The 18,309-nt window shown below is 39.6% G+C and overlaps 1 protein-coding gene across 5 annotated transcripts in view; it reads right to left on the bottom strand.

Moving 5' to 3' along the window:
- cep162 (centrosomal protein 162) overlaps nt 1-18,309 on the bottom strand; it is a 38,432-nt gene that overhangs the window by 2,462 nt on the left and 17,661 nt on the right. For 2 of the 5 annotated variants that reach the window (XM_049024567.1, XM_049024568.1), the window contains exons 12-23: nt 17,341-17,566; nt 16,865-17,003; nt 16,512-16,660; nt 16,020-16,241; nt 9,347-9,484; nt 8,602-8,714; nt 6,335-6,425; nt 5,887-5,986; nt 4,621-4,784; nt 3,283-3,387; nt 2,901-3,122; nt 1,037-1,668 (exon numbers count right to left, since the gene is read on the bottom strand). In XM_049024567.1, the coding sequence (XP_048880524.1) occupies nt 1,037-1,668; nt 2,901-3,122; nt 3,283-3,387; nt 4,621-4,784; nt 5,887-5,986; nt 6,335-6,425; nt 8,602-8,714; nt 9,347-9,484; nt 16,020-16,241; nt 16,512-16,660; nt 16,865-17,003; nt 17,341-17,566 (2,301 nt within the window). The remainder of the gene's footprint in view (nt 1-1,036; nt 1,669-2,900; nt 3,123-3,282; nt 3,388-4,620; nt 4,785-5,886; nt 5,987-6,334; nt 6,426-8,601; nt 8,715-9,346; nt 9,485-16,019; nt 16,242-16,511; nt 16,661-16,864; nt 17,004-17,340; nt 17,567-18,309) is intronic. The other 3 variants (XM_049024571.1, XM_049024569.1, XM_049024570.1) reach the window with 3 other exon arrangements.

Below are 18,309 nucleotides of genomic sequence, written 5' to 3' on the forward strand. Positions count from 1 at the left end.
TCCGATGGACGAGTCTGGGTTTGGTGGTTGCCAGGAGAACGTTACTTGCCTGACAGCATTGTGCCAAGTGTAAAGTTTGGTGGAGTAGGGATTATGGTGTGGGGTTGTTTTTTATGGGTTGGGCTTGGCCCCTTAATTCTAGTGAAAAGAACTCAACGCTGCAGCATTTGAAGCCATTTTGGACAATTTCATGCTCCCAACTTTGTGGGAACAGTTTGGGGATGGTCCCTTCCTGTTCCATCATGACTGCGCACTAGTGCATAAAGCAAGGTCCATAAGAACATGGGGAAGCAAGTCTGGTATGGAGGAACTTGATTGGCCTTCACAGAGCCTTGACCTCAACCTGATAGAACACCTTTGGGAAGAATTAGAGTGGAGACTGCGAGCCAGACCTTCTCGTCCAATAACAGTGCCTGACCTCACAAATGCTCTCATGGAAGAATGGTCAAAAATTCCAATGAACACACTCCTAAACCTTGTGGACAGCCTTCACAGAAGAGTTGAATCTGTTATAGCTGCAAAGGGTGGGCCAACTCTATATTAAAGCCTATATATTAAGAATGGGATATCATTAAAGTTTATGTGTGTAAAGGCAGGTGCCCCAATACTTTTGGCAATATAGTGTAGGTCTTAGTTTTGTTATATTCCCAAAGATGGTGACAACTGGAAGATGAACAAGCTGTTCTCAATTACTTTGCTTAGCCTATTGGCCTGTGGCAATGTGAAAGCTTGATGTCCACCTCACTCAATGAAACAGTGTTTGTTTATACAATCCTGTACATCATATTCTTATATCAAGGTTACTAAAGTTTTGGCCTTGAATATTTTCAGTCACTTCTATATACTTTATGATGACCCTGAAATAAAATAACAAAACAGAAAGTATTTAAATGTATGTAAGTGACACCAACACTATTAACTTCTACTGCACGACTACTACCACTTGATACTTCCAGATATTGACTGCTGCTTACCTGATTTTTGACACAATGGATATGAGAATGTGCAAGGTGTGGTTGTTTCTGTCTCAACATACCTGTGGAGCTCCTTCTCTACTTGTGCCATTGCTACCCTCTCTTGTTCGTTCTTCAGTTCCATGTGCTGTAAACAAGCCTTCAGATGATCATTTTCCTGCAGTACTTCTGAAATGTGGGACCCAGAGAAGGTGAGAGGTTGGTAGCTCTTCTCATTTAGTGTCACAGGGAAGGTCTGAGCCTTGGTGCTGATCTCTCTAGCTGCGCTGACTGGCTCTTTGGGTTCCTTGCTGTGCGCATTTGCTGCTGACACCGAGAGCAGTGACCGCCGCTCCCGCTGCAGCCGCTCCACTGTTCGAGTCAGATCCTGTACTGTCTTGGTTTTGGCTGCAAGCTCCAGAGTCAGACTCTTAATCCGGAGCCCCTTCGCCATTTCTGCCTGATGGTCATGCTTGCTTGGACTCTTCTTGGGTGTCTGTTCTCTGCACCCAGACTGTTTGACTTGGTCCTGAAGGGCATCAACCTCTACCCGGAGAGCACTGACCTGCTTTTTCTGGGTCTCTTGAAGGCTTTGCAGTTCTTGCTCCAGGGCCCGGGCCTTAGACTCCCAGTCCTTGCATGTTCCAGTCTGGTCATTTAGGCCTTCTTTTCTTAACTGTTCCTCCAGCTCAGAAATATGCTGCTCATACTGTATCTACAAACAAAAATATGTTGATCTAATAAGTTTCATAGCCAATAAAAAACTAGAATTGATGTCATCGCATTATATTCCCCAGACAGCCCCATCACCTACTCCACCCAAACTAATCTGTACTCATCCCCACAAGTACTGGATGGATCACCTGGAAATGTGAAAGTTAATAAATCTGTTTCTACCTGAAGGCTGCATGTACTTGCTGTGATATGTAGGTCTGAAAGTATACTTATTCATTTATTGCACATTCCATTTATATAACAATTTGCAGAATCTTTCCCCACCAAATAGGTGGTAACTTTTATTAATTTGTTAATGCTTAAATGGGTATGTTTGAAAATGTCACCTGTAAATATTAACATTCTGTTTATTTCTCTTTTGCCTTATGGCCATAATTTCCCATGACATAACAGTAAGAACTGTAACAGATACATTAATGGTATATATGGAGGTCTGGTGGGGGCATGGACAGTTTTTTGTACATGTAACATTTACATTTGACACTTTTATCAGAAAAGACAAAAATGTGTAACTGACATGTGCTTTCTGGGATTTGAACCAGCAAGGTCTGTATTGTTAGCACAAAGCTCTACGTGTTGAGCTTCAGGAGAGGTATTGATCCTATACTAAACTGTGTTTTGGTTTAACGGAATTACAAAATACTAAATCAACTTCACAAAATCCCAAAAACGTGTACATGATTTATACTCACTGGCCACTTTATGAAGTATACCTGTTCAACTGCTCATTGAAGCAAATATCTAACCAGCAACACAATGTATAAAGTCATGCAGATATAAGTCAGGAGTAAATTAAAGGTGAATTAAGTGACAATGTGGTATGGTTATTGGTGCTAGATGGGCTGGTATGAGTATTTCAGAAATTGCTGACTCAATTAGTTAATTTTGTATTTTATTTTAAGGTCCTCCCCAGTTCTGATTAATTTAATCATTTGAAAGAACACCAATTTCTCTCATCAAGCAGTTCCTGCACGGTGGGAATAATTATTATAATGAATTCTCAAACCATCAATGTCAACCCATCAGGTGTTTCAGTGCCTATTAAGGTCGCTCTTAAGAAGTTCTCCCATAATCTCTTAAGAAACTGTTCGGGAAACAGTTGTAGGAAAAGAAATACCTTTCGTAAGATATATCTTTAGCGCCTTCGTAAGATGCTAAGAGTCATCATTATCGGGAAACGCACCCCTAATCACATATTACATTTATATTCACCTTGATCTTGTGGTACTGTTGTTCCATGGCTCTCAGGCTCTGCTTGGCCTCCTCATCCTTGGCCTCCAGCTCCTCCTCCAGCCTGTGGACACGGCGCTCCAGGAAGGACACTGTTCCAGCCTGCTCAGTGCTCCCTGGCCCAGCTGCTGAGGCAGCAGCCCAAATCAGGGCAGGAAGGGAGTTAGGGTGTCTGCGCTTCAGTATGTCTTCCATCTCCTTCACCTAGTCGGGAAGGTGGGCATATCCTCTGTAAGTGACACAGTAAGCTTGGGCTCTTATCTCCTATGAGTCATATCTCTTTTCCATACTTTCTCAGGCTTGTTATGACTCACTCCCCACAATGTTCCTTGCTAAGGTAATATTATTTTCTTATGGAACCTACCTGTCTCTCCAAATCCAGGATTCTCTTTGCATCTGCCATTCTCTCTTTTACCTTCTTTTGTTCTTGACTGTTTTTCTGTCCCACCACATCCTTTAGTTTGTCTACCTAACTGGACAAATAAGACAATTAGTGATACTGCTTACAGTATTTCTGCTTATATTCTCTAAGCCCATGAGGTACAGAAACATGTTACTTCCACTCATTCTTTATGGATAAACAAGTATAAGATACAAACCAGTTTTCCTGGTCAGGATTGCAGGGACATTTAAAACAAAATTTAATGATTTGCCCCCTTTAAAGGATCTTTTAGAAACATAGATGGTGACAGCTACATTTTCTATGACTTCTTGTCCTGTTTGTGGTTGCGAGGGGTCCGGAGTTTATGTTGGAGGCTATGGGCGCAAGGCAGGGAATAATCCAAGACGGGGCACCAACCCATCACCGGGCAACTTCACCGACACATGGACACCTGTGGGTAATTTGGTAACTCCAATTCACCTCAGCATGTTTTTGTACTATGGGAGGAAACTGGAGTGCCTGGAGGAAACCCCACGACGACATGGAGAGAACATGCAAACTCCACACACGGATCCATGGTGGAGACGCCAAACCTGGTCCTAGAGGTGTGAGGCAACTAATACTAACCTCCAGAATATCAGAATATTCAGAATATCTAATGAATTAAGTCTCTAGCTATGGGGTTTGCAGAGCAGTGGTAATGCATTGGTCTTGCAAAAAATTGTGCATCTGTATAATGTTTATTAATGTATATTACAGCTGTTAATGGGTGTTAGGATGTAAAGGTATACATGCATGATGTTTATGAATGATTTCTGAATACTTAATGAATACATTATGAAGGTGTATTGAATATTTTATGAATGCAATATAAATGCATTATGAAGGTGCAGTTATTTGAAGATTTTTTTAAATTTATTTTGATTTGAGATTTTTTAAACAGAATTTTATAAAATTTCAGTTGCACTGTTAAGAAAAGGACACGTTTTGCATAGTTTAGAAAGATAAATAAAAGAAGATTTTTCAATAAATTTGTCTGCAGCTCATTCTGATTGTGAGAAAATCGCATCGTGAACTCAGAATCGTGAATTGTATCGAATCGAATCGTGAGTTGACTGTATCATTACATGCCTACATAATATCCAAAACTCCAAAAAACCCCAGAAAAATCAGCAAAATGTACATTTTATTCCAAAATGCTGGCTTGAGTGGCAGGAATAAGTATGATCAAGATAAAAAAAAAGCAGAGGACAGAAACCTTTCTTTAGCTACTCAGAGAACATTGCAACATTGTCAGAATGTCTATTTCGAGAGCTGCACCTGCTCTTTGAGCCTGCGGGTCTCCTCTGTGGCAGCTCTCAGCCGACCTACTTCGCTGTCCAGCATCTCGTGATTCTCTGTGTACCACTGCAGCCTCCTGTTCAGGGCCTGCACCTCCATCTTGTGCTGCTCCTCTAGCATCTTTATGTCAAAGTTTTTATCACCTGTTGGGTAAATCACAGAACCATAAGCCTCTAATTATTTTCCTGTTTGTTTTTTATCCATATCACTGAGAAAGCCCGGTGCACTTATAAAGTAGGTTTTTCTACTGTGGATGGATGTGGAAATTTCATGTCCAGAAATTAAAAATGAGAAACTTCAATAAACTGTCCATAATGGACATCGTTCATAACATACATCACAGAAATGTAATTCCAACAGATCACTTAAAATGATTGAAATAATGCTGAGTATCTCAAAAATAATGACTTACTAATTCATTATTCTGAGATATGATGTCAAATTTCTCATAATTTTGATAAACTTTCGAATTAATTCAAAATACCAAGCCACTACTTGGAGATATTTAATCCAATTTTATTTGCGTAAATGTGTTAACAATACATTTACATTATCCCAGCCCAAAGTCACCTGTAATCGAACCAGGGTGACAGTGGCAAGAAAAAATCCCTAGAAGAAAGAAACCTTTGGAGGAGCCATAATCACAGGACGAGCCCATCTTCTAAGGGCCAGCAGAGAAAGTCAAATGACTTTGACTAAACATATGAAGTCAAATGAACAAGATGGAAAAATACTAATTTACAGAGTCCAAAATTTGAGTCTCAATATGGAGGGCAGGCAGGTGTTGGTTATGGATCTGATGGCAGGAGGAACATTGGTACAACAGCAAGGAAGGCAACCCCCCCAGGGTTGTGGAGTTTGTGATAATGGTTATCTATCCCTTGCCACCCTAAATAACATATTTGTGTATTGGAAGTTTTGCTGCTTAATACACCAATGGTAGTGCAATTTCCTGTGGTTGCTTTTTAACATTGATATGCTTAATTTCTTGTATATTCTTGTCAAATGAAAGCATTTTTCTTTATGAAGACTAAGATGAACTATTACAAAATAAAAATGCATTTGCACATCTTTAAAGCCCCTATAGCTTATAACCATTAATAAGTGACATATGCTCTGTAAACTAAACAGGGGCAGAAGGTGGCAGTGCCAACAGCCAGCCTAGTAATCCACATGGGCACATAACAAATCAATTTCAACCCATTAATACAGCCAGACCTGAGGTACAGAGAAGCCCCTTCTTACCCGAGTCCATCTCCTTCCTGACCATCCCCACATCCACCTCCAGGGCCTGCTTCTCCTGTTTCAACCACCGAATCTCCTCTGTCAGTCTGGCTTCACTCTCCTACCGAACCAACCAGAAACACCATGCTGAGAAACGAGCACATCAACACCACACCCTGCCCAAGAGTCTTTTTTATTTTAAGGACATTTATGGTTTATGACCAACATAGAGTAAAACTGCTGTGAGAACTTACACATTAACATACTTATACTTAACATAAATAAGTTACAAAGTTACATCAGTTCATTATTCTGTGGTTCTAATATACTTCTGTACAGTAAGCCTTACATGTATAATTTTACAAATGTCAGGTTCAAGAGTCAATCAAACAGCCGAGCGAGTCCTCTTATAAAACAGCAAATATTTACTAGGAGTGACCACAGATCCTGGAGGCTCTTTGGCACTAACCTGTAAAGCCTGCACCTGGTCTGAAATGGCCATGTTCTGCTCAAAGGAATTTCCAGCAGTCCTCTGCATGCAGCTTCTTTTGATCTCTTCCCTATGAAATACAACCTGTCAATGGCAAAACTGATATCTGGGAATTCATTTTTTCATTTAATACTGGAAATAAAATTTCGAAATCTCCTAAAATAAACCAGCATTTGGCATCGACTAAGACATTTCACATTGGGTAAATGGAACAAAACATATTTAGTGATTACTCCAATTTTGAGATTTATAGCAGTAATAGAAGGGTTTTATATAAGAAAACAGAAGAGAAACTGATACTACAATTTAACCAAAAAAAAAAAAACAATGAAACATGGGCGCAGGGAGTCTGGGAGTGCTTTGTCTGCTCTGGAGTTCATCTGCACTGAATCACCAATACCCCAACAAAGGAAGAGTATCAGTCCATTCTTTCAAAACATGCTATACCCTCTGGTTTGGTGCTTTGTGGATTCATGCTTCCACAGGATGATAACCTCAAACATGCCTCAAAGCTTTGCAAGAACTAACAAGAGCACGTACTTTCCCACAAAATCACCTAATTTCAACCTCATGAAAAATGTATGGAGGTACCTGAAGACCAAGAAAGCTATTCAGTTAATAACATGATGGTCTTCATTCTTAGATCATGCTGGCATAACATGAATCATCAGGTTTAGCACAAACTTGCTAAATGGAAAGCTGCTTAGGGGACTCGCATCAGAAAGGAAAACAAATGTTTTCAAATTGCTGCCGGGAGAACATTCCCTCAACATTCCAAGAATGAGGAATGAGTTGCGATTATGTCTTCTGCACGTGTGCCATGTACAGCATAGACTCTCCTTCCAACATTCCTGACAGTTTTGTATGCCAGAAATGATTTGTTATAGTAGAGCCAGAGGACAGGATTCATGTGTTGGAGAGGCACATTAGTACCCTATTGGAGACTAAGTAGATTGAGGGATTTATAGATATGGCTTGACTGGAGCACACAGCCAGCATAAATCTGACTGTAGTTCTTCCTGCCATGACTGTCTCCGGATCCCTGAGTCATGGTCACACGTGGTCCTAGGAGTTCTAAGCAGAGAGCTCCTGTACAACAGTCAGGTGTTGCACTTAACCACAGGCTTTCTGCTCTTGTCAGTTTGTCTGCTGTCATTTCTAATGATCACAGTGCAGCACTTTCTGTGAAAAGCCTCGCTGGGACCAGTGTTTCCAACCATCAAGGTGAAATTGGACTCACTCTCCAACAATGAAGTTTCCACCTTGGTTATTCATGTTGGAACTAATGATATAAAGTTCCAACAATACAAGGTATTAAAGAGGAACTTCATTTCTTTGTGTGTGAAAGCAAAATAAAATATCAAAATCTAATTGTTTCTGGTTCCTTATCTATTCTCTATAGTGGCGATGTAACCTATAGCAGGATACTTTCCATAAAGTGGATGGTGTGCATAGCCTTATAATTGGGAGGTTTTTTTGGAATAGCCTGACTTTTATAAAGAGGACATCCTCTATAGGAGGGGATCATATATGCTGTTTGGGGGAAAAAAGCAAACAGTTTTGCTGCCTGACTTCTAAGTGTACTACCGGAGATCCTGTGATCATAAATCGAAGGCTGTTTACTTTCCCAACTTTAGCTCATGTCTGGCATTGACCAGTTGCTCTATAACATGGCATTCCCTAAATCTAACAACTATATAGAAACAGAGTTGAATGACCCTAGAAAAAATATGGTAACTATTACTATACCAAGACTTAAACACACTCTATCACTATGTCTGCATGTTCTGACCACCCGTGTTCTATGTGTTCATTCCTACATGTAGTGCTAGTTTAATCCCATGGAAGTGTGATATCGAGGGTACAGCCTTCAATCTACAGACTCACATGCATTGAAGGAATTGACCATGACTACAGTTTACGATGTGTTATTAACAAGCAAGCCTATTCCTATTTTCCTATTCTTTCTTATTCTATAATGTTAGCATGCTTGGGGGGGGGGGGTGTTGATTCTTCTCTGTTGTATTCTTCCTTTATTTCTTTCTTTGTTTTTCCATTTTTGTTTAATTCTTTATGAAGGATCTAGTAATGCATTACAAAGTTCATTAGGGTGACTTTGTTGTGAATGTAAATGTGATTAATCATTTCACCATGTTCACTTGAAATCTGCATAAAACAATATGGGAATAAACCAGTACACCTTTATCCAATAAGGATCTTGTGTAATTTAGGGTAGCGACACCCACCTGGCCATGGCCAGTTCAACCTGTAGTCGTTGGTTCACCATGAACATGGCCTCTTCATTTTCCTTGCTCTGTGATTTTAATGCCTTCACCTGGTGGTACAGCTTCTCATTCTCCTGTTGGCAAGGACAGATGCAGCTCCATGAAAACACACCTGTCTGCCAGACCCTCCATTAAATAAATTAAATATTCCACACCCAAGTTAGTATGTTTGTTATAAGCAACAAACAAAAAGCAAAAAATGTAAGTGCCATTAAACAAAAGCTACTGAATGAAAAAATAACCTCAAATTGCAACAGTCTGCTTTAATGATTAAAAACAGACATGTCTGGACTCCATAAAGGGAATTAATTTCCAAGTTTTTCAGGTCATAAAGGTCATTCATGGTTATTCCAAGAATCATTGATATTTTAAAAGTATTATATGAATAAGAAAATTAACAGAATTGACCAGTATTTAAACAAAAACAGAAGACTCACCATATAATAACATTTAATAAAAGTTTTTAAAAGGCATATTTTAAGAAAATGAAAAATCCTATTCTAAATACAAAATACATTTTATGTTTTAAAAGAGTCAAATTTTTAGGGATCTTTTAATAAAGACCTACAAAAGGGAAATGGCCTAATGATGAATGATAAGCACCTGGAACACCTGCTGCAAAGCAGCACAGAAGTGAACCAGTATTGATGAAGAACCTGTGAAGAACCTCTTCAAACCCGGAAAAAAGTCAGTAAAAAGCATATACCTGATGGTATCCCTGGATGAGGGTCTCCTGCTCCTTCAGCTCCTTCTCAATGAGCTTGAGCTTCTCATTTGTTATGGGGTCTGAGGACTTCCCAATGCTCCATCCGCCCTTCTTGCTGACCTCTTCTAGGTAATGCAACTAAACGCATATGTAAGATAAATAATTACAACTACAAAGCAATTACAATAAAATAATACATGTATGGATTTCTGTCAATCCCACATGACCAGGGTAAACAGTTGTAAGTTAAATTATATCGAACATTATGTAGTTTTAATAAGAGTGTCTAGGCTTACTATAAGCCACCTTTGGATTCAGTTGCAGTGTTGGATGGATGGATCAAGTTAAAATATATTTTTAAAGACGACATCCATATACATGACAAAACAAATTGATATCAGTGATGGGTTGAAGATTATTCAAATAAGTGTTCATTTAAAACTAGTGTATGTGCAATATAAAAGCTGTTCCTTGAGAATAAGTTATAATACAACCTGTTTTACTTGATATGATCAAATAACCAATTGCAAACAGAGAGAATGAGATCATCACATCACTGCAGATCACTGCACGCATGTAGAAATACAGTAGAGGTTTGGTTTTAATGTAATGATTGTACTATTACAACACAAAAATCTGCATTTACATCTATGGCATTCAAATTATATACGCTAAGATTACTTTTGGCAGAATTACTGGATTCTGTTTTGCCAGAATAGTGGTTCATATCTTCATGTGTATGCAAATGCAACATAACATCCATAACATCCATTAAAAGAAGAATAACAGAATCACTAGGGAGTCATGGCAACTGCTGACGTAGCTTATTTCTCTATTTCCTATTCAGGGAACCTACGTTTGTGCTCCTGATGGCTGAATCATGGAACAAACATTTAACCATTTTTACTCATCCTCATTACAGAATTATAGCTGACTGTGCGGCTGAGCAAAATTCTTATATCAGCGACAGCTTACCCTTTATCACAATTAAAGTAACTGCCTACTTATCAGGTATTTTCCCCTCATGTAATCCATAATTTTTAACCAAAAACCAAGAATAGTAGGTTAGTACCCTTTATAGAAATTCTGGGCCTTTTTCTACACATACCACCATACACAATTCAGGCTACAGATACCCAGACTACAGCATATGACCTGGGCATGGATGAATTACTGTACAAATGAGAATGAAAACAAATTTAAGCTCTAAAGGAGGACAATTGTACTTGCTGAAATAACAGTGGTGCTTATGAACTCTTACAGGATACAAGGATATGACTTAGACCTAAAAAGTAGCTTGAATAAATTAAACTAAAATTAAAATTAAATTGAAGAGACTGCTTAATTTCCGGTGCATATAACAATGTTTAATATGCCTGTGCTTTGGACAGTTACAGTGAAAAGCGATTCCTTTACTTTTAACAACACAATCCTAAGAATTAACAGAGTAGCTTAAAGGCTACTCTGTTAATTTATTTCCATGCAAAATGAGACATCACTTTAAGGCTAACTTAAAAGAAGGTTTGAAACTAGGTCTTAATGATATTGGGAAAATTCACATTGTGACATTTGAAACTGCTGAGATAAATAATATGACGGTTATAAAATGAAAAAAGGAGTTGAAATAGAACCTGCTATTATCTATCAATAGAGTCTTTCTTTATGGAGAAAGGCAAGAAAGTAATTCTGGTTAACTCAAAAAAATCTCTACTGGTACACTGACATATCCCCAAAATTTTAATTAAGAACAAATTTCACAGAAAATAAAATTCAAGAACATTTGAAACTCCAACCATGACAAGCTAAATGCAAATATAAAATTAACAGAAGCAGCATAATCAGATTCTCTTGCACTTGCTGCCACGAACTGTACCAAGACAAACAAAGCAAATCTGACAAATCATTTGCAAATACATTCTTTATGGGCACCAAACTACTAGTGAGAAAAGATTAAAATAATTATGATTGGCTTGGAGAACACGTGCAAAGCTCACGCAAAAGTGGAAGTAAAACTGGACATTGGTAGGCCCGGGAGGTTGGCATATTGGGTCTGCTATGTCTTAGGCCTTAGGCAAGAAGAGATTGTTTTGAATACTGTGTGACCTCGCTTCTTTTTAGTACGTTCCACAGACCCCGAGGAAACCTCGGACATTGGAGAGGCAGACAGCGGACCAAAAGAGGGGGAGAAACCACCGGCAGGAGGAGATTCGAAGCTGCCCCAACTGGAGCACACTAGTTATAGCTTTATAAAATAGTTGTGGCAGACCATATATATATGTATATGTATAAGTAATTATGTTTATCATACTAATCATATGTTAACCATGTATATGCAGTGATTCAATGACAATACGTCAATACATTAATCATTAATCAATGGAACACCCAAACATTAATAGTGATTTAACGTCATATGATCAATATCTATATACATATCTCAAGTAGAGTCTAGAAGCTGAGACAGATTCTGGTAAACTGAGCTAGATGGGTGGATTTTACCTTGCCACCAAGGTAAACCAATAGAGCAGGAGAATGGTGTTTGTTATACGTTTGAGCTCGGTTTGTTTCGTGACCAATCAGGACTTAGAAGTCCTTATTGGGAATTGGGAGTTATGGTTTATCAACTGGTTGCTCTGTGTGCTCCAGGCGACTTGGTACCGAGTGCCAGAGTGTGATGAGAGCGCTTTGCTGGATTGCTGGAATAAAAGAGATTTCCTTTACTCACCAAACTGAGAGGTCCGACTTTTATTCTAAGTGTTATATTTAAAATTTTTCTACCACAACAGCAGACGTAAACTTCAGAATGAATAAACCGAATGAATGGCATCCATTCATCCATCCATCCATCCAGCACCATAACTGCTTAATCCCAACTGGGGTCGCGGGGGGACCGGAGCCTATCCCGGGAACAATGGGCGCAGGCAGTAACCAACCCTGGGCAGTCACCAACAGGGCGCACACATTCACACAATTATAGGGCCAATTCAGACTCACCAATCAACCTGCCCTGCACACTTTTGGACCGTGGAAGGAAACCGGAGCTCCTGGCGGAAACCCATGCAAACACGGGGAGAACATGTGAACTCCACACAGAAAGGACCTACGCCCAACCCTGCGCGCAAACCCAGGACCTTCTTGCTGTGAGGCAGCAGCGCTACTGAATGGCATAACTCATCTAATTATATTGCTACTAAATAACACAAAAAATTGACTCATTTATGAAATTAATTTACAGTGTTACACACGTTCAAATATTCGACAATGCTGACTCATTCACAATAAATACATATCAAAGTCCATATCTGTATAATTATGCATGTCTCCCACTGAAAATTAATTCTCTTGTACTTTTTTAATACACAAAATTTATTTAGAAATTCATGTATCAGGCAGTTTATGAATTTTCCTTTTGTTTTGATCAGTAGACTAAACGGTTTTACATTATTGTCTTGATCTACGTTACACTGCAATGCAAACACACCAACACAAAACAGAAGCAGGAAAGCACATCTGTCTGAGTTTTCAGTCTCACCGAGGGCCCTAAATGCCAGCTCAAGTCGACCCAATAATTGAATTGCATCAGCCTTTCGTAATCAAATAGTTTTTCTTCACTGTGTTGTACTGTCTGGCTAACTGGAGACAATCAAGTTACCAGTCCCCATTAGGGTTGCCACATTCAATCACAAGAAGTAAGGGAGGCCACCTCCCTCTCCCCTGGTACCCAATAAAATGTCCTTGGGGGCGAGTGCTTAATCGCACAGAAAGTACGGGACAAAATTACATAAGAGGGAAACAATATTTTAAATGAGATGATCGTGTAATATATGGGATGCAGTCAACCCTCACATACATGGGATTAGCCAGAATAAATAAGAACAGTATTTATAAATCATAGAAATTTTAACACTTGGCTCTTTCACTTAGAACAGGGGTGGGCAATCTTATCCGCAAAGGGCTGGTGTGTATGCAGGTTTTTGGGATAACTTTTACGTCAGCTGTTCAAACCCAGATGTGAGGACTCTTCAGCCAATCAGTCCTCTAACTAGTGACCTAATTAGGGAATTGCAGCAAAAACCAGCATACACAGTGACCCTTTGTGGATAAGATTGCCCATCCCTGACTTAGAATATACCAATTCCTTGACCACAAACCAACAAGGAATAAATTACTTTATCTTACCTAATGGCTGATCTCACTTTCTGAATGTTAAATGTGATTATATTCTCTCCTTTTGAGATATACACATATATATCTTCCACCACTTATCTGAGTCTGGGTCATGGGAACTCTGTGCAGAGATGCCCAGACCTCCCTCTCCCAAATCACCGCCTCTAGCTCCTCCAGGGGAATACCCAGGCACTCCCAGGCTAGCCAAGAGATGGTCACGGTCACGTTTTATGATGAGATAACATTTAAAGCTTTGGTGGTATGTCCTGGTTTTAGCTGACTTCAGCTGTTTACGTGCAATAACCCTTTTAAGGTGCTTACAGGTGTCTTTAATAAGCGGATTAATGTGTTTACATGACTAGCCCATTAAAAACATACCAGAATATTTTTGTCAGATTACTGCATGTAAACATAGTCATAGCTCACAAAAAAAAATAAACAGATCTCTCTTCAGGACTTGGGAAGATGCATGTCTCTCCCTCTCTTCTGTGTGGTCCATATAGCTGGGTGATATGGACCAGAAACCATATCTTGGTATTAACCACCGTATACAGGTGGTGGATGTAGAAAGCCCCATCCCAAATGATTGATGACCTGTCTTGCGATTGATCAGGATTATACTTTATTAGATCTACATTTGTTTGCTCTTTCTGAGTATGTTTTCCCTGTTTTTATGAATTTGAATTTCTCAACCCAAAGTTTCTTGACCTGAGTTTTACAATCCAAACTTGAATTTTTATTACCACACACACACACAAAAAACCCCCACAATTTCAAGTTCCGGTAATGAATTCAAATTTGGTTTCTTTAATTCAAGTTCAGATAAACACATTCAGGTTCAGGTTCTGGTATTCGGATAATAAAATTCAAGTTCAGGTTAACGCATTCAGATTTGGGTAAATACATTCAAATTTGGGTTGTGGTGAGTCAGATTTGATGCCATAGATGTGTACCTTTCCCTACAACCAAACGGAAACTGTTTTGAAGCTTGGCATCCTGATCAAGACTGAAAATTGATTGTTCTTTAAAAAAGCTATAATTGTCTAATCTTAAAATTCTTAAAAAGACTTCCCAAACTAATGAGTGTCACTAATCAGTGACAATGACATTCCAGAGTGATGGACCATTGGCAATATGCAAACCATTACAGGTGAGTTGACCTATTTAATCAATATTCATTTTGTAGGCCATTGACTTTTATATATAAAAAAAGTGTCACTCCAAAGTTCTAACACTAGTAATCAAACCACATGAAACTTCAGAATGCTTCAATCCCCTATGTGTAGTCAACCCCTACAGTATGTCTATACGCTCCAGAGCTCAAAAGCCTTGACCACAAATGTTTATAATCTGTTGTTATATATCTTAACACCTCTAAAAAGAGATTTTTGAAAAGTTACCTAAAATTCCATGGCTAATGATATTACATTTCCACACAAAATATAAAATCCCCCTACCTCCATGTGCTACATTGAAGACAGAGGAAATTCTCCCCTATTGAGAGAAATGAATTTCAGGCCCTGAATGAACTTCCATAGCATCAAGATTTAGAGAATTGTTACTTTATTTCACAGAATTCTGGTTAGTCTATGGTTCACATACGTGCCGAACCGTGGGAGGGACGGGGGGGGATCCATACGGATCACAGATTAACTACAGTCCATTACATCACTACTAAGTATGTTACTGCATGATATCCAAGGCCACTTTTTCAAGTGATCCTCCAATTCTACAACTGTAGAAGGCAATAGTATGACAAGACTGTCGCATGTCAAGGTTAACAGCCTTTGTTCCCACAAACTGATTTGTGTTTTTGCTATCACTATCACTCATAAATCACTCATAAATGTCAGTTCTGGTTCAGTGCTGCAACAAAACAGAAGTCGTGCCCATAATTCATACCCGGTATCATGATAGCTGGGAATAAGATGGAATAGAGTCCAGCCCAGAGTTGAGGTTACATCATATCTACACTATTTTAGGGCCCTTTCCCATCAAAAACAGACAGTCCATGCTTGTAAAGCCGGTTTTGGTAGATTGGTCCGCAAAGGTTTCTGCCTTCACATATTGTCATGTGTTCCGCAATGCATTGGACTCTTATGGCTCCTCCTACAGGTGGTGAACTTATTGGTAATTGCCCCACAATAAATTCTAGCTTTGATTTGTTCCATAGTTTTATCAGGCCCAGATTTATACCCCTTACAACATGTCTGCAAATGTTGAAAAAGATACCAAATACTTTTTCAGTTACCATACTAATGGGATCCAATGTCTGAATCTGAAAAATGTTTTTTTTTTGCCATCACTGCATGGCACTGCTTCAATTTTAGGGAGATCGGTCTCAAATGTTAAATGGTTCTGGTTTGTCACCCATATCATGCCTCTGCAAAATTTGAAGAAGACCCTTCAAAACGTTTTTGAATTATCTTAAGACCATCTGCGGTGGTGGACCGATCCCAAAACCATATGCAACCCCTCTCCAGGGAACACAATTATGGGTTCCTACCTTTGTCTGCAAGATGTAATTTTCCTGTTTGAGAACTAAAACCTCCCTCTTGTGGGCCAGAATTAACTCCTCTTCTTGTGTTTCAAACTGCTTCTGCTTGCGTGCCGGTCTATCCACCAGAGGGCAGTCCTGAGCATTCTCAGCGCCCATCTCCCTTCCACTGCAGTTAGGTGGTGCTGTGTCACTCTGCAGGTACAGTGAGGACTGTTTATTTACCTCAGGCTGCAATAAGAGCACAAGGTCATTATCAGGCAAGTTTTTATGTGACATGACAATATATAGACACCTGTGATGAGAACTGAATACCATGAAAGTTTTAACAACTGTCAAACAAGGAAAGAAAAATCATCTCATCTTATGCAACACTTAAAAATGTAAAAATATAAAGTTAACGTATTAATGTATGGAACATACGTATTACATGTTCAGAAGACAATATAACTGGCACAGCTGACATTAGATTGCAGCAGTGAATGGCAGTAAGTTACTCACCTGTCTACTGTATCCTGCATCTGAACCTTGCGCCCTACCAGAGTCCTCGTGCTCTCTCTGTTGTACATGCTGCTGCAGTGAGGTAGCAGAGGACCGCACTGAAGACACAAGTTCATCACTCACCGTCAGCCCCAGCTCAGCATGTCTATCTGAAATGTAGAAACATAGAACTAGTGTGACAGATATTTACTTACAGAGTTAGTTCATTTGAAAAGTTTAAGGAACTTTCAAAATCTTTCGTCACTCCTCCTCCTCCCCACCCCCCCATTCTCAATGTCAGTAACCTCCCCCCACCTACCTACCAATAAATGGGAGTATTTCATCTTCTTGGAATATTTCAGCATTTAGCCTACCTGCCAGATTTCCCGCATTTGCTTGTGAAGGTGAACCAGGCAAAGCTCTCTTATTCTCCACCTGGGGCACATCAGATTTCTTTTGGGAGGGAAAAGATGAATCACGTCGACGCCCCTGCACTGAAGAGTGCCCTGGAACCTATTTAAAAAAACAGAATGTCATCTATCACTGGGGAGAACTGCCATCCCATTCTCCAAATTAGAATTAAATTAGACGATCAATGTTAACTCACCACAGCACACAGTGCACAACAACGAAATGTGTCCTCTGCATTTAACCCGTGACATAGCAGGGGGCAGCTAATTCAGAGCAACATTGCTCGGGGGTGGTACCTTGCTCAGGGCACCTCAGTGGTACCTTGCTGGTCAGGGATTTGAACCAGTAATCTTTCAATTACAAGTGCGCTTCCCTAACCATCAGGCCACCACTGCCCCATCCAAATCTCTCTGCTTCACCAGTGTCTGTATTTATGCACCTTTTTCACCTGTTTCTTTTTCGTTTTACAAAGTTGTGGGTGACGAGGCTCAAGGTAACCATCCTGGCCCTGCATGATCAGCTTCACCTCCTCCATTATATTCCTGTGCTTTTCATCTCCTGTCCCCAAAGGTGGATCTTCTGCGCTCTCTCCAGCTGGCCCCCGAAGCAGTGCTTCAGCAGAGGTGCCGATTTTGTACCCCTGCAGTATCCCAGTGCTGTCACCACTGTAATCAGACATAAGGTCATCATCCAGTGCTGTCATCATTCAGGACGTTTACATGCACACTAAGAAATTAGAATTTTTGTGTTAGTCCGCCTAAAAACCAGACTTTTACAGTGCATGTGAACATGCTTGTCTGACTGAAATCAAACTAAATCAAATTTCTCTAAACCAGACTAAAACGCCCAGATAATGTGATTGGGAGTCGATTTCCTCCTGCATGTATATGTTCAATTAGACTCAAACTAGACACTCAGCGCATGCTCAACAGTACCCCCCCCCCCCCACCAGGAAGTAAGAGAAGAAACCGGCACACATAAGAAGCATAGTGCAGAGCAGTGGACATACAGGTCGTACCAAATGTACAGTGCTGTAACGCTGTCCAATTCATAGCTAAACTGCAGGGTGCTGTTCCAGTTCTAATGATCTTATGTTGAACTCCTTTTTTATTTCACAAATTTTTATTACAACAAAATCACACTGCAATATTAAAAAAATTTACAATACCAGGCTCTCCTAGTATGTTAGAATACTTTATTTCTTGATATGATATCCTGATCTGGTTGTATCTGTTTTTCCAACCAGATCGCAATTAAAGATTGTGTCACTTCATTTGTTACGTGCAATATAATAGGTCAACTGGAAAAAAATCCCAATACTAGCAAGCTAAAAGGAACTATATCTCCACCTATTGTACTGGAGTCAAAAATACTTCGCTCAATAAGTCGATTCCCCTCCTGTGCATGT

Source organism: Brienomyrus brachyistius, chromosome 9 (assembly GCF_023856365.1).
Source record: "Brienomyrus brachyistius isolate T26 chromosome 9, BBRACH_0.4, whole genome shotgun sequence".
Classification (NCBI taxonomy): domain Eukaryota; kingdom Metazoa; phylum Chordata; class Actinopteri; order Osteoglossiformes; family Mormyridae; genus Brienomyrus; species Brienomyrus brachyistius.